The following is a 24,431-nucleotide window of genomic DNA, read 5'->3' as shown; positions in this document are numbered from 1 at the left end:
TCTTTTGACTAGGTCTCGGAGCAGGGAGTGGACCCTCCTTGTGCCCTTTGGCTGTTGGTTCAGCAACCTGTTATTCTACTCTGGCCACCGTCCATACCAACAGAACTCAATTGGCAGCTGATCCTGAGACAGTGTGTTAGCTTGTAATGGAAAGACTCATAGCTGGGTAGCGATCTGAGGTCAGATAGGGAGGAAAAGGTATGGGAATGCAGTAAAGCTGTGCGCATTGAGAGAACACTCGAGGGGGATACCCGATCCTTGCCCATGTAGGGGGACCCTAACATGTCATGTGCCCCACTGACGTTCTCAAGTCTGCTTCCTACGCAGTTCATCCTGTGCACACGTCTTGTCTGTCTAAAATGTCCAAATGCCAGTGGACTCGTGACATTAAAATGAAAAATATTGTGGAAAAAAAAAAAATACACACACATGAATAGAACTTCACTTTTTAGGTTGGAATGACAAATAGGCTAACAGTTCATTCTTCAGCTGTCCTAAGCCCCTGCCTCTCATTTATGTTTCAACAGTTTCCACAAGCATGACCTTATAGTCAGAATAGTCCAGGGGGTGAGGCAGAGGTTCATAGAGGGACACAAGCCTTCGGAGGGAGCACCTAAAAATAACAAGTATTTAATGTCCTGCTCTCCACATACACTGTGCTGGCCAAACAACAACAAACAAGTCACAAACTGACTGCACGACTGTCATGCAAACAAATGTCCCAAATTAAGTTCAAGAAATAAATCTGGCTGGTTCCAAATACTAATTGAGTCATAATTCACACATTATCAGGGGGTGGACATATATTTTTCTTATCCAACTGTAATTGTAGGTCAAGTTGAATTTGTGTAATTCATCATTTCAAATGTGTGAAGAAACTTGGCAGTGTACCAATTAGAGCATGGCAGTTGTTCAATGTCCCCACTAGGGAGCGATGTTTCCAACCTCTTTAGTAACAGTAGTAGAAGAGGAACGTGTATCTCATGTAGTGTGTAGGCCTACTTTAAAATAACCATTAAAGAAAGCACACATACAAATGGAAACAATGCTCCTTACACAAAGAGGCTTTTTAAAAGGTTTATCCATTCACCAACAACTCCACTAATAATGCTGTTTAATGCCAAAATTAAAGTAAAAGTTAAGTTAACCTATGGAGACTTGTTTTAGGGAAGTGTGTGTGAATAGAACAGGATGTATGGCTGCATATTCTCAAATCTGAAAAAGAAAATTTGTTGGGCTATTTATGGTTTAAGGTCATATAATGTCCCCTGTGTTTCTGTTGGCAGTCAATGGTATAATACCAGCTCAGGGCATGATTTACCACACCATGGTCTACATGGTTGAAAAAGAGGGATCATAAATAGAGTGTTGAATATTGACCTGCAAACAAAGACATAATTAAATTAATTTATCAAGTCTTTATTGTTGTGTTCATGTACTGCAGGTCACTGTGGTAAGCATATTAGTGTTGACGCTTGGTGCTCATTAAACAAATGTTATGATCAAATTGAAAATGTTTAAGACGTATGCTACAGTACTTCTCAAATAATTATAAGCACACTTCTAAAACACATGTGAAAAAGCATTTTCACATTTTATTTTTGAACAATAGATTTGTTATTCCATATGGCCACTGTGTTTTTACTCACAATGATATATTGTAGATATGTTATTAATATGACTATATCGATAATTATAGTAAACCAAAACTGAATACCGCTAAGAGAGTGGGATTAGTACCTTCAGGGTATGATTCACTTTCTTGAACACCATGAACGCTACACCGACTCAGATGGATTGGAAGAATCACCTTTGAAAATCATTTCCTTTTATCAATAAACACAATGCTTCATGAAAAGCATAATTTACCTGTACAGGTACAGTAGCTTCAGTTCTCTATGCAGTCTGCACTGGAGTTCTCAAAATACCATTTTTATCTGAAATCTGAGACCCATTCTTGCCACCTGGTTCGAGAGGGAACCAGAGGTGGAGAGATACAGTCCATATGACATCATCGGAGCACATCAAGTACATGGCAATGTAAATTCAAACAAGTAAGGCTTACAGTGATGTCTCATAGTTCTGTGTCCTCTTACAACTGGAGTGTTCAGTTTAACTTCTAAATAAATTAAATAAATAAATTATAAACGACGCTTTTAAATCAGGCATTATGTCATTTTAGAAGAAAAAAAATACAATCAACATTTTTACCAAATCAATTCACCAGCTGTACACATACAAGTCATTACCAATAATTTGAAATAATCTAGACATAGGAAAATATTTGACAAAGTTTTGGGTTGGGCCAAAATCTTGGAAAGCACTTTTACAGAGAAATCTTGTGGGTAAAAAACCTTCCATTAATTAAAGATCTTGTTTAACCCTATAAATTGTACATTTTCACTCATATTAATCATATCACCAAAATCAAAATAGCAACTGAAAAGGGCCACTTGTCTTCTTTAGAAGTGCACAAGCAAACCAAGTGTAATAATATATGATTGTATGTTTTGCAATTAAAGCCACACATGGAAAATATAACTTAAAACATAATTCTGCAACATAGCATTCTTCATTTTAACACAGTAAAGTGCAACATTTCTCTAGTGTCCTGTGTGGAAGGTTTTCTGAGATCTCTGACATCTGGGATTTCCTGTTCACGTAGGGCATATAGTTTACTCAACTCATCTGGAGTGACCCTTGGACTCAAGCCTTAGGCTAGATTCACTGTTAGGTTCTTGATGTAGTTGGTAGTGAGATGGTGTATGTTGGCCCTGCATAAGCTGCCCCGGGCCTTGTAGCCTTTAGAGTGATTAACATCATTCAATAAGGTTTATGCTAGAAAAAAAAGTTTTAAGGCTTGAATGAACTTTGGGATCAAAATCCCATAAAACAAACAACACAGTTGAAATGGCATGAAAAGAAAACAAATCCTCCATGTAATTCCATTATTCCCAACCTCTGACGTGCAACTATGCAGTTTGGTAAGCTTTCCTTTGTTTTAAGTGCGCTTCCCATATATAATCTCAGAAGAGAGTCTACATTTGTCACCTCAAATATTCCATTCCAAGTGTCTTAAAAAAAATAAGAAAAAAAGCGGCACATGTCCATGTTTGCCATGGGATTATGAGTTTTGTTTTTACAGTAGTGACACTCTGTGTTAATTTAGGCCCAAGTGCATGTGTCTGCATGAGGAGTGTAAAGTACGTGTGTTGTGCGTCCATGGTGCTGTGCCATAGTGCCTCTGAGGCTCATCAATTTAACAAAATTAACCAAAAATGTTCCAGAGCTTTTGCTTGTCGCGTGTGTGCGTGTCGAGGTCTCATGTCCTTCTCTCTACATGAGACCACAGCAGGGCTCCTTGGTATTGGGCGCTTCCTCTTCCGGCGCACGCAGTTTCAGGAGGGGTGGGTCCCCGCTGGCCGGCGTGAAGTACACAGTGTTGGGCGAGATCACTTCGTCCTGAGGCACCGTGCCTTCCGGAGTCTCTGGCGTCGCGGGGTCGAGAGAGGCAGGCGCAGGTTCCTCCTCGGCGGGCGGAAGCAAAGGCGGAGGGGGCGCGGGGTGCTTGTGGAGCTTGGCGGCCGCCCGCTGCCGTTTGAGTTCGGCCAGCGTGTGGTGGGACTTCTCCCGGGTCATGCTGTCCGCTCCCTCGCCCTCAGCCAGACTGGCAGCTGAGGGCGGTGTCAGCTGGTAAGACGCACTGCGGTCCATGCGGCCCCCAACGCGGAACTCCCCAAGCATGGAGGAGGAGGACAGAGAGGTGGCGGATCCTCCGTTCCCAAGCACCCCAGGATCTACAAGCCTGTCCCCTTGGCTACCTTCCTGGCCTGCAGCTGAACTTGATGCCTAGTTCAAAAGCACAGGGAAATAAAATAAAAAGTGAGTATGGATTCTCTTGGGAATGTGGCACACTGGCCACGATGGGACTGGGAGATGTGTGTAGATGTAGATGTTGTTTGTGTATTTCTGTGTGTGTGTGTGTGTGTGTGTGTGTGTGTGTGTGTGTGTGTGAGAGTGTATTATATTTTTACTGGATGCACCTGTCAGTTAGAATATAAGTGTTTCGGCATATAAATGCCTGAGTCTGTATCCAATTGGTGGTTACTAATAAAGCTGTATGTGTTTTTGCCTCACCATCGCTGGGTGCATATTGAGCTCAGCATCTGTCTGTCTGTCCTCATCATCGTCCGGCGGTTCAGGCTGCCGGCCCCTCTCCTGCCACACTATGGCCTCTTTACGGTGCTCCCGCCTGTACAGACTCGACCGCTCGTTGACACTCACACGCCGCACAACCTTTCTGCTCCCAAACCAAAACAAAGACACACAAATGGGCAAAGGAAAACAACAGCTCATAAAGCGTTGCGCATATGGGTAACATGGGTAGACCATGTACAGCACTGACACCCTTATTTCTAACAACTTTTGTGAAAAAGAATTTCCCTAAGGGGACAACTAATAAACTAACTAACTAACTAACTTTATAGAGACACATTAACAAAGTCTTCTATGGAATTGCTTGCTGTATATGCAACAATTTAGCTACAATAAATTCCCATAAATAATTGTACATAAATTCACACTGAAACACATTAAAATAGTCTCTTATAGAATTGATTGCCATATATTCAATAAATAATTTAGGTACAATATTAGGTTGTACATAAATACACATTGTAGCTTCTCTCCTTCTCCCGGTCACTGCTTTCAGACCTACGTGTAAGTCAGCATGATCTGCGGATGTCAAGCGGTTGGACCGTATATCTGAACATAACCGGACATTTGGAATTCCGAACTTAGCCGGCTCTTACACTACTCCACTCCTAGTATTTCCGACGGATATTTTTTATGTAAATGAGCTCATGTCTGAACAAAGCGAAGAACAAGCGGAGATTCTGTTCATGTGCGTGTTCAATCACATTCAACCTATTCAACCACACAGAGATTATGCTAATGTGCGTCAGTGTTGTTCACACATATCGCCGCATAATGTCAGCATGTTAGCATCATATCTGAATCACCCGAAGGGTCGGACCTCCGTTTGACAAAGCTGCGCATATATTGCGGAGGACGTGTCTGAAAGCAGCTTGTGTCTTACCCTCTGCTGCTGGCACTGGAGGCTCGTCTCTGCAGGGTGCCCTTGTGTCGATCCTGACTCTTCATGATGGCATCATGCTTGTGCTTGAGCTCCAGCATCTTGGCCCTCACGTCCTCATCTGGACAAACATCTGCATAGCAGAGACAACATCATCTGCATGAACACAGCGCCATCCACAAACATGACAGCCCAATCTTACCCAACCGTAACTGTAATCCTAACCTCAGACAATCAAATAAATCAAGACATGCTTGCAGAGCCGAACCACCTAACTCTTAACGAAATAACCAATTCTTATTCAGGCTGTATGAACACTAATGAATTGATACAAAACCTGCCCATAAACACAAACCAATCATTGCGACAAAAAACAATCTGTAAATATAAATCATGAAGGTGCTGTAGACCCTGTAAACAAAAATCTGTTTGGAAATTTCTTTGGAAACACCTTGTAGAAAACTACTACTGAACGTCAAATATGACATTAAAGGGGTGCTGATGATGCAATGAATTCCACTCTTAGCATAACCTCTCCCCTTTGAGTTGAGTGAGCAAACCCCAGAAAGTAAAAATCCTGCCATATATTCTTTCTGCCTGTTCACGTACCACAAGAGATATTAGTGATCAGCTGATTTACTGGCTGAAGAGTTGTGCTAATTAGGATCAGAAGCTTTAGTGAATAGTTGGAACAAATACTGTATGTGGTAGGAGTTTTCCACCTCTGTGAGTGAGTAACACCGAGTCCTAACTGCAAGTGTGTGTTAATCACACACAAAATCAGTTTGATTACATTGCTTTCAATTGGAATGTCCTGTCTGGATGCAACACATCAAACTGCTGTGCGACGTGATACTGTGCAACGTTTTGAGCAGACATTTTTTCAAACAAATTTGGTGATTAGAAAGCTTCAAGCATTGTGAACAATCTGCTTTCTGTAGTAGAGCATAAGATACATAGTTTGTGCACTTAACATTTGTGTTTTCACCGGGCATAATAATAAATAATATTGTTGAGAATACATATTCGCACATTGGTGGAGACTGATTTGAGGCAAATATCTGTGCTCCTCTACTGAAATGCTCTTACCTATGGGCGTCTCCTCCAGAACTGATTTGGCGCTCAGGTTGGCCCCGTGAGCCACTAGCAGCTCCACCATCTGAAGCTGAAAAACAATGATGGAAACATCACAGTTTGTTTCTATTTCGTGATTTGTATGACATAATGGTAGATCAATAGTGTCATCTTATTTATATTGCATATATGCATATATGTTCAGTACAATTAAAACATATAGAAGATAATTAAAATTAGTTCATAAGTACTATGCTGAATTGTGTGAATGTGTTGCAATGTTCACCTGTCCCCAGCAGGCGGCAGCGTGGAGTGGCGTCCAGCCATCGTTGTCCTTCTCTTCCATAGGGAACCTGTGCTCCAGCAAAAGCTCCCCTACAGACACATATCCATTGGCCGCTGCAATATGCAACTAAACACCATGGAGGGATAATTAATGCAAAACACATTCCAAAAATCCAGCGCTCTTGCAAATTAAGTAAACCTTGCCATGCTCAGTTCTGTCAAAACTACAGTGCATACACTAAGTGCATACCAGTGTGGCCCCATGCTCGTCCCTTGAGGTCCGGTCTCCTCCGCTGTCTATCACAGCCTGGACATCCGCCAGCATCTGCCCCTCCTTCGCCCCACGACACTCATCTATACGCTCCTGTGTGATGCCTGAGAAGAGTGAACAGTTACACAGAAAGCATGATTAAGCTAAAAAGTTAAAAAGTGAGCCTACTCATGAATGATCTTACCCATGCCATTTCTGGCAAAGACTGATTTGGTTATATAGTTTGAGGGCTTAAAGCAGCCATCACCAAATGGCGGACCGCGGTCCGAGTCCGGACCTTGACGTGATCCTGTCCGGACCCAGACCATAATAGCCTAATAGCATTTAGGCCTACTTCAGGAACCATCATTTCGCTTGCTGCTACTCAGCCAGTGAAATCTGTGAATTCTGATAAAGTCGAGTCAGTGAGTAAAGTAGCCTACTATGGAGAAGAGACTGATAGCTTGAAACGAGCGAGGAGAGGAGACGGGACGAGAAACAATCAGATGGAAATCATCGATTGCTCAAAGAGGAGAAAGCTAGACAGCGAGAACAGAGCTTATAACGATACGGGGGCAATACGCAAAACTGTCACGTCCGTAACGCCAACTAAATATGGCAGTTTTGCCCGGAATTGCCCTGGACCTCTTCTATATATTCTGAGACAGGCGATTTTAAGCGCCAATTTGAAGCACCTCTACTAGACAAAGCATATATTTTGAGCAAGCATAGGGTAGGCTAGGCCCATTCAACAGTGAACTGAGACCACAGAATATTTTACGATTTAAGAAGGCAATATGATTGATCCACCACAATCTAGTTAAGCCTACATGCATTCACTGCCCAACAACGTGATATTCCTGGGTTTCCAGGATTTCGGGTCAACATAAAAAAACAAAAAAAATTAAATTAAACTTGCTGATTAATGGGTTCAAGGAACCAGCTGTGGAATATCCATCCTTTTTTTATTTTTTATTTTAAGTTCACGTTAAGATCTTAAAAATAGCCAAGGCTACTCAGTTTTTCTCCCCAATTAGGCTACTCTTATCTTGCCTTATTTCTCCTCATTTCGAATGTTGCCTTTTAGGCTACTTATTTTATTTCACATTAAACATTAGGCCTAGGCCTACAATCTTCTATTTCTTGAATTTCCCCTTGGGGATCAATAAAGTATCTATCTATCTATCTATCTATCTATCTATAACTAGGCCCCATGCATCCATCCTAATATTATACATACATGTATATACATAGCCTAAACACGCATGTTAAACATTATGATGCTCCGGACCTTTGCTTGAGGAAATTTTCCGTAACTGGAGCTCGCTGAAGATTAATTGAATACCCCTGGCTTAAAGCAACACCAAAGCACTTTTCCTCTGTCGCACGCATGCTATTTGTTTATTCAGCACCGGATTTGCAAATAACGATGTCCACAGACAAGGTAGACTATGTTGCATAATTTTATGAAAGTATGGTTATTGCGACATCAGAAGCAAGTCAAATTTGTAGTTTCTTATGTCTCCTTCCATCGAACTACTGATCCGCTACCCGATCTAGCAAACTTGCATAGTGCGGTTATAGCCGATAGAGGGCGGCGAAGCGAATGCAGAAGTGCCGTTCACCCTATTATGAGTTGATGAACTACTGAAACGATTTTGGAAACATTATTTTAAGGTACAACAAACTCTTTGGTGTTGCTTTAAAGTAGGTTTAAGCATTGACTTGCCTTGTTCTGCCATGACCATCTCGATGAGCTCCAGCGTGGCTTCATCCTCACAGAGGTCATACGGCATATTTCCGTCAGCATTCACCGCCAGCACATCGGCCCCACTGAGAGAAGACAGGCCCACACACACACACACACACACACACACACACAAAATGGTATCAATGCTTAGAAGTAGACAGTGAAAGCCACTAAAACATTTGTGGGGAAGGCGAGATCACAAAGGATGCAGACACAAACCAAAATTTAGATTGGAACTGTACACCAAGTATTGAGTGAGACTCAGGTATGCTTACAAAGAGTGAGTCATGTGGGTATGGTATTGGTAAAGCAAAGTGGCCCATTTTCTTGAACCGCGATACATTTTATTCTCTGTAATTTCCATTAATAAACAGATTTAAAAAAGTGATTTTAATGTGGCCCAAATGGAGAGCCTGCAGAGTGAGAGTGAGAGAGAGAGAGAGAGAGAGAGAGAGAGAGAGAGAGAGAGAGGAAAAGTCACTCACGACTGCACTAGCAGCTGCACCAGGCCAGTATGTCCACAGGTGGCAGCAGCGTGTAGCGGGGTCCACAGCTCACTGTCCGCGGCATTCACAGTGGCGCCTGCCTCCAGCAGACAACGCACAATGTCCTCAAAGTCATCTATACAACACTGCAGATGCATACAGACACAGATGTTTTCCATTACAAAATGTATTTTTCCCCAGGTACTAAAACACATTCCAACCAGCATTACTATGACTATGATTAAGAAAGATGGTGGTCAAGAAATGCAAGAACTATTTTTGCTGTGTAATGGGATATTCACATGGGATAAAAAGAAAGCCTCCAAAGCCTATAACCTACATGTTTATTTTGCAATAGGCTTTAGTAAAGTCACTCCCAACTCTCAAAGCAGTCAAATTATTTTAATTTCATTAATACATTTGGCCTCTTGGTCTGGTTTACATACAACTTTAGAACCAAACAAACACAATCCCTTCAAGTCAATGTGGAGATGTGGAGTAATAGCAGAGAGCAAAAATAAAAAATAGTATTTGTATAAGTCCCACCCTTCAGCTAGGTAAACACCCTGTCCACTTTTTCTGGACAGAAGGAGCATACAGAAACCCACACAGGCAGGAGTGAGTGCACTTCAAAGGAACTCCCACTTGGGATTTGTAAGTGACCGTTTTGTTTATTAAGAAGCCTTAGCATTATGCTAGCCACAACACAGTGTCTGTGTGTGTATACAGGGGTGTGTCAACACAGTGTTTTCATTTCACGGACAGAGCCACCTGCAACTCAAAGGCAATACCAAGGTGAGGTATGTTAATATATATGTGTATATATTTATGCGTGAGACTGCTGTACAGACTTAGCAAGTGTGCTGGAGATATTGAATGGTGTCCTTTCTGAATGATTACATTGCCTGAGGGGAACAGTGAAGGTACAGTAAGCCTTCACATGTTACACTGCACAGGGAAGGGCGGGAGCCGAGCTGTGAATAAAGAAGGTACTGTGGGAGTGTTCATTTGCTCTGCCCTCGCTCTCCACTTCTTCCATCACCTCAGTTGTTCTTTCAGGAAAACTACTGTGCAGACCTACATGTACTCTAGTGACTAGCTCAGAGTCTGGGGCCTCAGAGGTAGGCTACCATCTGACGCAAGTAGGAATAAGACCTGCTCTTCGAGATGCTCTCATCTGAAGCTGTGAAAACCACTAACTCTTTCCGTTGTAATTTCATGATGCACACTATCTACACACTATCTGATGAGGGAGCCTATGAGTGAGTGAAAGGATATGTAACTTCAGAAGAAGCCTTTATGGTCTTGGTACACTTAGGTAACATGCATGTATGTGTGCATGTTTTAGATTAGATTAGATTCAACGTTATTGTCATTGTGCAGAGTACAGCACAGTACAGAGACAACGAAATGCAGTTAGCATCTAATCAGAGTGGAAAAAAACAGAAAAGTGCCATGTGAACAGTACAGACAGGTAGTGCAGTTTAAACAGTATATGACATATAGTACAGTGTAGACAGTAGTATACAGCAAGTGCTATGGTTTACAGTAAAGATATGTGCAGTGCATTAACAGTAACATTATACGTGTGTCTATGCATGTACCTGGTGCAATGCTGTGAGTCCATCCTCGTTGACCAGGTCTGGACTGACTCCATTTTTCAGCAGTTCCCTCACTGAGAGAGAAAAAAATGTTATTATTAACCATCATTAGTTGCTAATCACATTCATCAGCTCTGTAATTATGGCCAATCGTGTTCTACCACTAAGCTACTTTTAACAACAACCATAGAGAAAGAAAGTATGTCAGGCCTGATTAGATATAAAAACTATGCAGCCTGAAATATGAGTCATTTCCTTCCAGTGTGAAGCCTGTTTAGAAAAGGACAACACCAAGCTTGATAGATGTCCAATGTCAGGCAGAGCAAAGGCTTTTCATAGTTCAACCATTGGGAGGGTGATGAAAAAGTCAACAACAGATTTGTACCTTAGATTCTGCTGCCAAAAAGCTTTGCTATGTCATGATGAAAAATGTTTTTAGATGTTAAATAGTGCCATCTTTCTATTGCTGCTCTGGAACTGGATGTGTGTAATGTTTAAACTTTTTGTTTTATTTCAATAACATGACCTTGAATGCCTTTCAGCGGTTTCTTTCTACATATTATTATTTCATGTGTTTGTTATCAAGTGTTTTGTCTGCAGTCCAGGTGCACTGGGCGGTATTTCAACTATGTGATATAGTGACAAACCTGGGTAAGTCAACTCATAGTAAAACATCTAAAAGTAGAGCATTTTGGCTTTGTTTTGTTAGGTGAATCAAGCCTTCTATTAGAATGTTTTCCACTTCCTCTGGGTTAACTTTGCCACATGCTTTAGATACCCCCCTGATCTGTTTAGATACCCCCCTGATCTGTTTGATTTAGGCTATTCTGGCTCAATAGAGATAGCTGAAGGGGGAGGCTGAAATAGCATTTCTTTTCAGAAGTAAAGCATTCATGCAAAAATGGCCTTAAAGGCAAGAACTCTTCCCAAAACTAATATGCTTTTGAATGAAACTAATATAAAAGCAAACATATCAAATTGGTAATAATGCTGCATTTATGACATTTCATTGGCCGTTTCCATCCTTGGATTTTGGACAGCAATTAAGGGGCCGCTCTGTGATTCTAGTCCCACACTAGCCTGGGTGTTCCCATGCTACCTTGCGCGCGATTTGATTCACGCTGCTAAGGCAGCCTGGAGACCATGGAGCAAATTTTCGCCTGAGATAGGCGACCAATCACAGAACAAGGGGGAAAGCAAGACGATGATGAGCTATGCACAGACGCATTTGATAGACAGCCGTGGCACCCAATAAACGGATCTGGGCATTTTTTTCAAATACGAGAAAATGAACGTTTGGTTTCCAGACCACGTCTCATTGAGAAGTGGTGGCGCTAGCCAGGCTAGTCCTACACACTTTTTGCCAAATTCAGCAAATCGCTCCTCATGGTCCTCTAGCTCAGTGGTTCTCAAATGGGGGTACGCATACCCCTGGGGGTATGTGAAAGCACTCCAGGGGGTACATGAGATTTTAAAATATACATAAAGTACATATATTAAAACAGTGCTCTGTTTTAAGTATTTTTTTCTCAACTAAAAATGCTTTGCGCTGGTTAGGGGGTACTTGGCTGAAAAAATATTTCACAGGGGGTACATCACTGAAAAAAGGTTGAGAAACACTGCTCTAGCTGTCCAGTTCCATGTTTACAGTCTAAACCCTCTAACAGTGTACCGTCTCTGTAAACAAGCAATGGTCTGACTGAGTCAAAAACAATCCAAGCCAATCAACATGACACTTCTGGAGCATGGGAAGAAGGGGTGTAATCTGATTGGCTATAGAGCTGAAATAACAATTACGTTTTGGAAAAATCTAAACTGTACCACTGACAACATTTTTCTTGGTCAACATTTTAATTTCATTAAATATCATTAACTATGGGTATGTATATTCTGCTGTAAGTGCATGTTGGGTGTTATGTCTGTATACTACTGAGATCCTTGAATTTCCCCTTGAGGATCAATAAAGTATCTATCTATCTATCTACATTAATTAATATTAAAATTATAATATATTAACTTGGGGCAGCCATGGCCTACTTGGGGCAGCCGTGGCCTACTGGTTAGTGTTTCGCACTTGTAACCGTAGGGTTGCCGGTTCGAACCCCGACCAGTAGGCACGGCTGAAGTGCCCTTGAGCAAGGCACCTAACCCCTCACTGCTCCCCGAGCGCCGCTGTTGTTGCAGGCAGCTTACTGCGCCGGGATTAGGGTGTGCTTCACCTCACTGTGTGTTCACTGTGTGCTGAGTGTGTATCACTAATTCACGGATTGGGATAAATGCAGAGACCAAATTTCCCTCACGGGATCAAACGAGTATATATACTTATATTCAGTACAATTCCCTTCTTAGCTTTAAAATTGCTTTGTTTTTGTTTTTATCACAGCTTCAGGTAGACCAGGGGGGTATTCCAAGTATGTGGTTTAGTGACAAACCTGGGTAAACCTCCTAATAGAAGAGCTGTATGGCTTCATTCTCCTAACAAAACAGCACCATATGGTTCTTATTGTAGGAGGTTTACCACTTACTCGGAGTTAACTTACCCAGGTTTGTCACTAAACCACGTACTTGAAATACCCCCTCAGGTACTCTTGTCACTCTGGCCCCTGAATCAGGTATGCTTGTATGGAGCTGGATGCAAAGTGCTTGCTTTGCATACCCTGTCACTCCCTGGGAGTAAGACAAGGCGATCCTACTTTAAACCTGATCTGATGAGGTTCCTTGAGCAGCGCTCTGTATCCATCCCTCCAGGAGCAATTAGCATGCTGGCACACTCAGCTTCCCTGGTTTGGTGATATTTGACCCAGGTTTGTCCTAGCATACAAAATGAGTGTATCCACAGGGATAGTGCTCAGTCAGGATCTACTGCCTTTATGGAAGGCAATCCTGGTCTTAGTGAGTTATTGTGTAATCCATTTAGTAGCTAATTAATGGATCTGATCAACCAAGGAATGCCAGTAATAGCCTATGTTGTTCTTTTTTTAGTAACTAGCTAAGGAAGTGGTTTTCCCCAACCCCCATTGTCCAAACAACCTGGAGTAGTCCAAGAATAAAAGACTTAACTGGAGCAGTATCATTAGGTGAACAGTATTTAGGTTGGGCTATTCCAACCTTTTCTCACCTTCCTCCAAGTCATTGCGTGCAGCTGACTCTAGTAGGGTAATATTACTGGGGAAGGTGACCCTCCGGCTAGGCTCCTTGTCCTTGTCCTTCTTCTTGGCCTTGTCTGCCTTCTGTGACGCCTTCCCACCCCGGGCGCTCTCCTTCTCCATTTGGGCCCAGCCCTTCAGCTGCTGAGTGCGACGCTTCTGGGCATGTTTGAGCCGCTCCGTAGCAGAAAGACGCCCAACAGTGGTCATTTCTGCAAGCAACTCCCCGTGTTCCGCCATAGATCTCTGGCTCCACCCAACCTCTCCCTGCGTGTCCTCCAAACTCTTGACTAGATTTATTGTTGAAGAATTTAATGGATTAAAACATCCCGTGGTTTTTATAGGTGAAGTTGTCTTTTCCTTAGGCGCAGAGACCTTCAGCTGCAGTGTTTACCCCACTGTCTTGGGCTTAATCAAATACAGAGCAGCCCCTAAACATCTAGGATCAAATCAAACTTCCACCACTTGATCAGGAAGGAAGTTGCACAAAACAAGAAAAAGAACAGGATTCAAATTTGTGCAATAAGGAGGTAATAGAAACACACTAGCTGAAAGGTTAGGGGGCTTCTCCATGCCCTACAAAATACAAATAGAGTTTGTATCCCATTCTCTATTTTCAATATTGAACATTCAGCATGGTGACACCATATCTGGTGCCTTTAGATGGTGAAAAACTTAGATCCACATGGTAATGGTTCTGTTAAAAGGCACACAATCGAAGTGAAGTCCTAGCATAGCTGTAGAAATACCAGCCATTAAGCTTTCCTCAGAGGTCAAGTCCATGCTGGATTAGCCAAACTCCTTTCTTTTGTCGCACAGACCCACACACTATTTTCCAAGAAACTCCAGGCTGTACTGGGTTAAGTCTGCTGCTCCACTTCAGACTTGGACTCCAGTGGGCATGGAGGAGCAACATGCTGTGAAGGCTAGAGGATGGTTCTAGGGCAGAACTCTGCAAACCAGTGCCGACAGAGAATTGATGGTATTCCAAAATAATCACATGATTTCAGTTTTAGGCTCAAAGTGTGTTGAAATACGATTTGCCAGTATTATCCATTCTGGTCACGCGATGCAAAAACCAGGATCAGGACCAGGATCACTTGAGGAGGCCTGAAGGAGCAGCATCAGGGTCCGGCTTCAACAGGTCATGGTCCTTCTGATGACTACTGATTCATGTCCAGAACTCTGAGAAGGAAAGAGAGAGAGACTTAGATTGTCAAATGTTCCTTAAACAAAACCAGGCCATAGGCCTAGCCCAGAGAAGACAAAAGTTGGACCCCATCTGCAGACTTACCATTTTACTTTTGTCACACACACACACACACACACACACACACACACACACACGTCTCACATTACAGAGGCTGTGCAGGTAATTCTGTGGAGAGAGTGATGGAAGGTTTTACAACTGTTGTAAACACCAGACATATACTGCACATTGCATTGCTCTTATCATTTCACTACAGCCCTCTCTGCACTCTGTCACTCTTTCGCTCCCTCCATCTCTCTCTCCTTGTGGTAACAAGAGAAGACGCAGGCTTTCATTAATGATTGACTTCTCCAACAGCACCTCTACTCCCTGCATGTTTAGCAATGAGGCGATGTGTGGTAGGGGAAGGGGGGGCATTCCTTAACATATTGCTGCACCTCTAACAAATCCTCACCTTTCCCCTCGTTATGAGTCAGAGTGGTGTACCTCACCCTTCCTCCCACCCTGGGTCAGGACTTATCTCTCCTGAACGGGCCTCTCCGGGCTTCCCATTCATTATTCAGCAGGGTAGATGGGGAGCCGAGGGAAGGTCAACAAGACGACTGTACAGCACATATCTCTAACAGCAGCGAGCAAACACACCGCGTGCGCGTGCTCGTGTAGCCTGTGTTGTGAGTGTATTCATTTACTTTGCTTAAGAACTAGAGACGGCAGTGGGGAAGGTCCAAGTGCGTCGAAGTGTGTGATATGCAGTTGTATACATATGCGGATGTATCCAAATATCATAGCATTTATTCATCTCGGAAGACGCAATAAAGGCTTTCCAGTGATATTTAAGATTGTTCGGTGTCTTTGGTTCCACCGAAACTATAGTACAAGAGATCCCAACCATTTCCCAGGTTTTTGGTTACATAGAGCCAAGCTGATAGCTCTGATGGCAGTGCTTACTCACGCATTACCAAACACTTGCTCCAGCATCAACATGACTCCAGCAACAATGTGATGTCAAACTATATTTAGGGTGAGCTATTCTGTGAGTGCTGTACAATGTAAGGATTTCCTTTGAATAAGAAAACATGCTCAAGTTTAGTGACCTCTCGTTAAATTCCATCACCCGAGAAAGACTGCAACCACCCATCTACACCAAAATATTTTTTAGGACTTTAAACACACCACTGGACTATGCCTTGAACGCTCACCGCAGGTGAAAAGTCTGTCCTGTTGGGAGTATCCAACCAGGTCTATTTTGACAGAACTAAATTCCTAGCTATAGAGAGAGGCTAAAGGAACCCACCCACTAGTTGCAACACTACATCAACAATGAGGCGAGCCTCACCACAATTGCATTTGGCAACCTGGCTCAGGGGCTGGGCTGCTCTGACCTGCACTTCATAATCAGGGGGAGAAATAACCAGCACGTGCTGGGCAATGGCAACTCCCCTGGCCCAGCCTTTCCACCAGAGTGAGCTAGGAAGAAAAGGGACCATTATGCACCGGCTGGCTAAGCAGATTTGGAGAAGAAAAGGGGGTGAGGGGAAGGCCATGGCGGGAGGGGTGGGGACTGAGGAATTTCACCAAATTCATCCAAAACCCCTTCAGTAACACCAGAAGAGGAGTGAAAGCAGAACATGGCAGATGGGAGTGAGAAAATAGAAAGTTGCAAAGAGTACAATGTTTTAAAAAAAGTGTGTGGGAGGACAGAATTTGGCTGCACAATCAATTCATTGATTTTTAACAGAAATCGCAATCTGAACTAATGCAGCTCGCAACTCGGTCCCAATAGTTTATCTCGTCACATCTGTGATTTTTATAGTCATGTCACCCTCCTTGTGTGACAGACAGTGAAGTTCCCCTAACAGGAGTGCTGTGCTTCTCATGCACTAGGCACGCTCACTTATCAGAAGAGAAATTTGGAATATTGCACTTTTCAAAAATGATATTGCAACTCAAAGATAAGAGATATCGCAATTAGATATGTTCCCCAAATCGTGCAGCCCTAGCACAAAGATTTAAAGAGCCTGCAATCTGTCAGTAAATTAGCTCTGTATTAAAAGGCAGACCACAATGTTCACTTCATGCCCTCATATGGAGTTGCTGGTTTTGTTTGTACTCTGTGTGAAGCACGGGAACCAGGTTTTGGAAGAGTGGCCTTGAGGCTTCGGCTCATTAGACTCTGATTGTATTTGCAAGGCCAGTCGCAGGCTAATAAAACCGGTTTACTGTGTACCTCTACCTCATTCAACAGTCACATGTACATGCTCAGAAGTGACTAATGAGTAATGGTTCAGTCACATGTACATGCTCAGAAGTGACTAATGAGTAAATGGTTCACAGGAAATATGACACCACTTTGCATTTGTCACACTGCCACACTGTTTGTTGGGGGAAATTGTAGAAACCAAAGAAAATCAGAGAGAGATGGTGTGTGTCCATGCAATGATAGCATGAACATAGCAGGGGCTATGACCTCACATCCTCTTCCTGTCTGACTCAAATAAGGCAGATGGCCATCGGGAGGAATGCATATCCTCTACCACTACTTGGACCGAGCCAGTAAGATTCTCAGTACCTCACCCAACAGCAGTGTTGGGCAAGTTACTTCAAAATCGTAATGTACTATGCATTACTTATTACTGTCATTTCAAAGTAATTTGTTACATTATAATATTACTGTCTCTGAATTGTAAGGCATTACACTACTATTGCATTACTTTTAAGTTACTTTCACCAAAATATCTAGAAATATGGATTTGCCATTCTAAATGCAGTTTATTACGCTCAATGCAGCTTGCTCTTCCAATGGAGGGAGATGTGGTATAGCATAATGACTGAGCTAGGCTTAAGGCAACAGTAGAATGCAATAGGCGCAGTGCTCATAATGCAATACAAGGAACAATCATAGTCAGAATTTTGTTAAAAACCGACAAAAGGTCAAAGTCTGGTAAATTGTGATAGAAATACTGTAACTTTAAGGCCTAGGCCTACTCATTAAAATCAATAGAGAGCCTACTATATTGTAAATCAAAGATTAAAGAAACCGTATGTAAGATTGTGGCCAAAACGGGTACTACAATCACTTTCAAATTACTGTAGAGCGGTGTATCCCCTTCCCCTCCCCTCTGACTGGCAGAGTTGGCAACCGGATGACGAAACACTACTGACTTTGTGATTAGTAGATGGAGGTGGAGGGTGGCGCATTAGGCCAAAACACAACATGACAACATCAACATCAGTTGAGGGCTGCACTTTTTAAATGACAATATCCTGGCCAGACTACTGTTGTCAGTGATATAAGTATTTGAAATGAACATGATTTCTTAATGTCTAGTGACATATCAGGGCAATTTTATGATTAATTGAAATACATTTTTTACATACGGTTCCTTTAATAAAGACATGTCAAGATGGTGGCCTGCTGGCCATTTCGGTGCCCTAAGTGAGTGGCTTTGAGTGAGTGACATTTAAATGATTACTCAAACACCTAAAGTAAAAAAAATGCCTATTATTTACAGACCATTACTGTGTATTTTTAAACATTAATTTCTGAAGAAATGATGTTTTACTTATAAATGGGGCACTGTCACTTTAAGAGCATTGATCTTTACGTTGTCATAATGCCCTTTTGCCAGCTCTTGTTTACAAGCCTTATTTGTTTGAGTTACATTGATAGCACAATATTAACAATAATATGCACAATGTTAAGTTGTTTTAAGCAACCTTCATTGCTTTGGAAATGGAAGTATGCAATGACATGTTGCTTCACATTTCGTTTTGTGAATGCAAGTGAATTATGAGCCTGGTATCCACCTAGCTATCTGAATGGAATGCGTTGGAAAACGCATGATTGAAGACCTTTCAAACTTCCATGTAACATCGTGTTAGTGCATTTTGACATTGTAAACGTTATTGATGAAGAGTGAAACGCAGTTTGCAGTAAAGCTACTATTCATTGGTTACATTTGGGTGCCCCCTCTGTCCTTTGGTGCCCAACGCAAAGTGTGTGATGCGCGTGGTGGGAGCGGTGGCACTGCCAGGCTACACAATCTTTTTCTGCATTTCTATCCCTTTATTCTCTTCAATTCAAGTTCACAGCACAAAGCTGACATGCACAACAGCATAGTTTGTGTTTTATCAAGAATCAAAAAGATTAGCGTGGCACCACTTTAGATGTTTCATTAATTTACTTGTGCTATTTCGCGACCTGAGAGATCTTTCGGTTTCGCACACAAAGTGCACTAACTATTATGTTGTTCATAGCCTTGTCTCTGACAAGCTGAAAATAATGAGCGTAGGCTTATGTCCATCCCGCAAATAGAGTCCGCCTGCGAGTCTGCTGCAGCCACAGTCATATTCAACCAGTATCAGGAGATAACGTTCCACTGTTTTGCGCGGATTTTTTCTCCTCTGTTGTTCTCGCATGGTGTTTGCGAATATGTATCAAAACAAAACAAGCGCTTAATTTTGGGTTAAACTGCATTGTAACGCACGTTACTGAAGTTTGTACCGAGTAAATATTACCCAATTTTTTTTTGTAATGCCTTACATTACCGCGTTACCGCAAACAGTAATATATTACAGTAATTACATTACTTTTGTAACGCATTACTCCCAACACTGCCCAACAGACACACACACACACACACTATGTACAACTCAACAGTTCCACAGAATGACATTTTCCTTCCTCATTGCCACAAACGGACAAACCCGGACTTACCGGAAAGTCATAGAAGCAACTCTTTCCACGGCTTTGCTCAGTGTCATCTGTGCAACCAAGGAAAGGCACCGTACATATTTCTGTCGCCACAGGGCATATCAATCTGTTCTCATGATGACACACACCACATAAATCCTGATAAGGACTCACGTTGCTGAGCAGGCAGGAAACAAGCAACAGCGGTGCCTGCAAGTGAGTTTTGACCCCTCACACGCAACAACACCCTCCCTTACTTACAGCACCACCTAATAAGTTCAAAGCAAGAGCAAAGTAATAGCCTACTCTTACTAAAGATAGCCATGTTTTAGGGCTGTAACGATACACCAACCTCACGATTCGGTTTGTATCACGATTTTTGACCCACGGTTCGATACGAATCTCGATTTTTTTTTTTTTTTTGGGGGGGGGGCTAGACATTTTATTAAATAACATTTTAATAGCCTCCCTTAGAACACCAGAGGATTACAATATAATATATCTATTATTTTATATCCTGATATAAAAATATTTTTCTGAATGACTGATATTTATGACAGCACACTTTATGCAGATTGATAGCCTAAGCCTACTATTTTTTATTACAACTCTACCTCTTTAATTCAGCTGTCTGGTTGAAGCCTGGAAATATTGTAAACAAAGTAGCATATAGCTTAGCCTATCATAGTCTACTGATTGGACTGTTCAGTTTCCCCATGTGTGTTTAAGTTTCAAGGTAATACTTGTTCTCCTTGGGACAGGCCCCTTTGGGAAACGTTGGTATTGAGATGATCAGTCAACTTCAATGCAAGAGTTTTAAACAAATATGTTCAGCATGCTAATGATGCTAAGCGGATTTAATAGTAATTTAGCTAGTCGTCTATGCGTCCTTGCTTTCACGATTGTGAATGTTTCATTTAAGTCGCGCGTGTTCATTGAGCAGGAGAGGGAGGGAGCGCGAGAGAGAGCGGGGCAAGGAGAGGGGGGTTACTTCTATACTGTTTGGTAAAGTTGCACACATAGTCTACAATGAAAGCAAGGAGAGGTATGAAATTATTATTTATTTATTTATTTGTTTTTGGACAACGTAGGCTACCGATAAGTAAAGCGGGAGTTGTGGGTTGCTTTTGCGGCCGCATAAGCTGCAAAGCACTGCGTGAAACACTAGAAAGGGTGTGTCGCGATTCTGCCTTTTCACACTGCGACACAGTATCGTGGATATGAATGTCGCGATTTCGGTTTCGAATCGTAAATCGTTACAGCCCTACCATGTTTATATTCCTTTTCTGCTCCATTCAGTTTGCTCTCCATTTTATATGCAAAGCAGGCTTGTGCAAAATTCCAGAATTGCATTGAAACTGGCTCTTAAATTCCAATTCAATTCTTGAATTTCACTTGCATTTCAATTGAGGTAGCAAACAGGAAGTAGAATTGCAATTTGAATTGTGCACAACCCTGATGCAAAGCATAGAGCATTTGCAGTTCCTTGTAAAAAAAACAAAAACTCTATACCTCTACACATGCACATTTGTGTAATCACAACTCACTGCACTGCACATCTCATTGCAGTCAACACACTGCGTTTTATGTGCTTTACACCACCTTGAGCTGCTTGTACGCGTATTCAAGCATGTCTTCACCAATATGATCGAGAGATTAAAAGCTGACAAGCTGGAGAGACACTGTTTTTTCTGGCCTCATTTCAATTTAGACTGTTGTAGTGAATGAGAGATTTGGAGCTGAGCATGACTGCAAACAGCAGCACACACATCAGCAGGGCTTCCTCTGGATGATTTGTATTTGTTGAGTTCGCTGAGCCGCCTGTTCTAGAGGCTTCACACGGCGCAGAGCCAGTCACATAATCAGCATTTGAGTTGGGTTTTATGTGTGTGTCAGAGAGTGTGTGTGTGCGTGTGTTTGTGTGTCTGTGAATGCCTACCGTTGTAAACAAGGAGCACAGTGTCACAGGGCCAGACTGACTCATGGTGGACTGACATAACTGGCCACTGCACTGGACAGCCAATCACAACCCAACCATAACTCAGTAAATGCTTTTGTTTGTGCTTATGAGGTTTAGACCAGTGCATCATGTGGAATAAATTGTGAGCTGATCAACTGTATACAAATGTAACTATACTAATGTGCCCTGATTAATCTTAAAAGGGTGAGAAAATAAATTAAAAAGGGTAAGCGTCATTAGGTGCCAGGGCACTGCATCAGTCTGGTACAATCTCAAGGTCAAGGAGGGGCTGGCACATATTATGCCATCATCAGACGTGTGCATGACATGGCATTTAGATTATATCCTTCAATCAGACGCAGCAGGGGAAAAAAAACCTAAAAAAAAAACAATTCCACTGAAGTGCTTAACTAAACATCGGCCATTCCCTGTAAAGCAGAGGGTACAAGCTGTTCTCTAAGGCATTCCAAGATGAGGAAAGTAAGTCACACAGCAGAGCTCTCCAGCCATAACTCTTAATAAACTCCGACCGAACTAAATCAATGTTGCGCTGGAGGTTATCCTGCCATTTGAACCAATGCCCACTGGTCTAATCTCCCGGGGAATATTTGTAAAGGCTCTTTTTTGTGTGTGTTCTTCCCCAGGCTTTGAAATGGTTTAGTAGGCAATTAAGACACAAAGCCTAGCGAAAGAGATGGGAGGCAGGCGGAGTGTGGGACAGTGATAAGCCTGGTCATGTGTACAGTGAGGTTTAAATGGGGGGGGGGGGGGAACTCCCTTTCTCTTCTATTCTCAAGTCTTGTTAATGCGTGTGTATGAGTGAGTCAGAGTATGTGTGTGTGTTTGTGTTTGTGTGTGTGTGTGTGTCTGTGTCTGTGTGTGTGAGAGATGCATAGAAGGGAGAAGTGGGAAGGGAAACAGAATTCCAAAAAGGGAAGAGGGAAATAACGAAGGAAGGGGGTCAGACCAAGACAAAGCATGACAGGGCAAGAGACAGGAAATTGGGGAAGGAAAAAAAGACAGGAGGAACAAGGGGGATAAGATTTAGGGCAGATGAGGGAGTACACAGCTGAGAGATGAAGGTAGTGATGAGAGTGAAGAAGAGCCAAGAAAAAAATGATTACAAGGCTATGAAAGGAATGCTGAAAACAACTAAAGACAGGAATGGGATGCATTTTTGAGCGGCATTGCCCACTCCGATTGAACAGTCATGTTCTTGTTCTTTATTTCAAGAGCAGGCTACAGTCTACAAACTCTACCTTGTAGGCTACATGATACAGTTTCCCCTGGGAGTGCTCGTCCTGGCAAGTAGGATACAGCCCATTTATACGATTCACTATGCACGCTTGAAGACGTTAAATAACAGCTTCTTCACATAGTCAGCAAGACCTGGATTGATCAACAGTCGCTGGGCAGACAGGTCGAGGTTCACCAAATCGAAACAGACAGCTAACCTCAACATGTTCAGTGAGAGATGAGTTATTCTTGAACTATGGGTGTTCTCATTCATAGCAAACGGTTTTCATAAGGCCGCAAATCATTAGCCCTCTCAATTCTTGTTAATTAGGCCTAGGCTGCTTATTTCCCTAAACTGCAGCTTACTGATACGAATGTAGTTGCCTACAATCGACACTGAAGTGTTAACGTGAGGTTTAAAATAGTTTCAAACTGCGCAATCATTTCATAATTCATTTTTTAACAATGACCTATGAATTCTGAACGCTACTTTAGGAACATGTTCGGGATAGGCATACTGGGTACCTACTGTAGGCTATATTAACCTGTTGCACTGCTGTGTGTCGTTCGGCAAGAAGTCTGAGGCTTGTAGAAAATCTTTCAAAGTCGCACCAAAAAGCGCGTCGGTAAAGACTGTAGTTACCATGGCCAACCAACCTGCCAAGGCAAGCAATTTAGCCTGCGTGTGTCTAAAGTAATGCATGTAACATTCTCAATATCAGTTATTCTGATTGGTGTTCAAACCACTCAATATTTATTTTCTGGAATCAGTTAACAGACCATGTTTCTCTGTCGTGATAGCGTCCAACTACCACTCCATGCGTTAACCAGTCAAAGCAACATGTCCTTCATTACCTTCAGTGCATCGAGGGCTAATTAATTAGCCAGCTATCATACTAGCCAAAAAGCCCGACCAACGCAACTGCTTTGGACTTTGTGCGCATCCAAGCCACACTAACTTTCACAATTGTAATATAGCCTACACTTTGGGAGCTGCTTCTTAATTATTAGAAGTGGCGCTTTATCTTACCTGTTCATAGTGCTCACAGTGCTTGACAGGGAAGAGGTGCTCATATCCGTGTTTCTTGGACTCGACCAGCTGCTGCTATGTCCCTCTACTTTCACCTCTAGGGAAATGCTTCACCATAACAACCAACCATACACTTCATTGACTGGATAAAACACGCCCCAAACAATCACCAACGCGTTTTTGGTGTTATGGTGCCCCCAGCAGTACAGAGTGCGGCATAACTACCAGAATTGTCAAGTAAGTAGCTTTCCAAAAACAAATCAACTCGCAGCCTGCTTTTAGATAAAACATGGGGAATGTTTAGCCTATTGAAACGTGAATTATTTAATCATACACATATCTATAACAACTAAATACATAGATCACCTAAAAGCATTTATTTGATAGGCTTGAGTATGTATAGCCTACTGGTCCATTGAAGTGTAGGCCTATGGACTGGCCATTAAAGGGAGTGGAATTCTGTAATAATCCAGACAGAATTAGGATTCTGTATCCCCTGTCTCTGAAATGTTGCACTCAGTCCACTAGAGGCACCTGCTGGCATACAGGTAGTAGGCTTGAAGTTTCATTGTCAACCTGCAGGTGGCATTATTGAGTTAACTTGACCAGAGCTGAC

At 42.3% G+C, this 24,431-nt stretch overlaps 1 protein-coding gene across 1 annotated transcript; it reads right to left on the bottom strand.

Moving 5' to 3' along the window:
• Positions 1–1,429: 1,429 nt before the first annotated feature.
• On the bottom strand, positions 1,430–23,881 carry ppp1r16a (protein phosphatase 1, regulatory subunit 16A). Its single transcript, XM_076290153.1, has 11 exons — positions 23,816–23,881; positions 13,659–14,871; positions 10,544–10,614; positions 8,940–9,085; positions 8,434–8,537; positions 6,705–6,829; positions 6,456–6,581; positions 6,185–6,260; positions 5,099–5,228; positions 4,138–4,300; positions 1,430–3,849 (listed from the first exon to the last, which is right to left on the bottom strand). Exons 2-11 carry the CDS (start codon positions 13,924–13,926, stop codon positions 3,337–3,339), a joined length of 1,722 nt encoding a protein of 573 aa, XP_076146268.1. The 5' UTR covers positions 13,927–14,871; positions 23,816–23,881; the 3' UTR covers positions 1,430–3,336.
• Between the last annotated feature and the right edge of the window lie 550 nt (positions 23,882–24,431).

This window comes from Alosa pseudoharengus, unplaced genomic scaffold (genome assembly GCF_046254945.1).
Source record: "Alosa pseudoharengus isolate Yale_2024_CS ecotype anadromous, Long Island Sound unplaced genomic scaffold, YU_APseudo_1.1 YU_APseudo_1.1_scf_18, whole genome shotgun sequence".
Taxonomy (NCBI): domain Eukaryota; kingdom Metazoa; phylum Chordata; class Actinopteri; order Clupeiformes; family Clupeidae; genus Alosa; species Alosa pseudoharengus.
The sequence above is the reverse complement of the archived record's forward strand: the minus strand, read 5'-3'. Positions and strand labels throughout refer to the sequence as shown.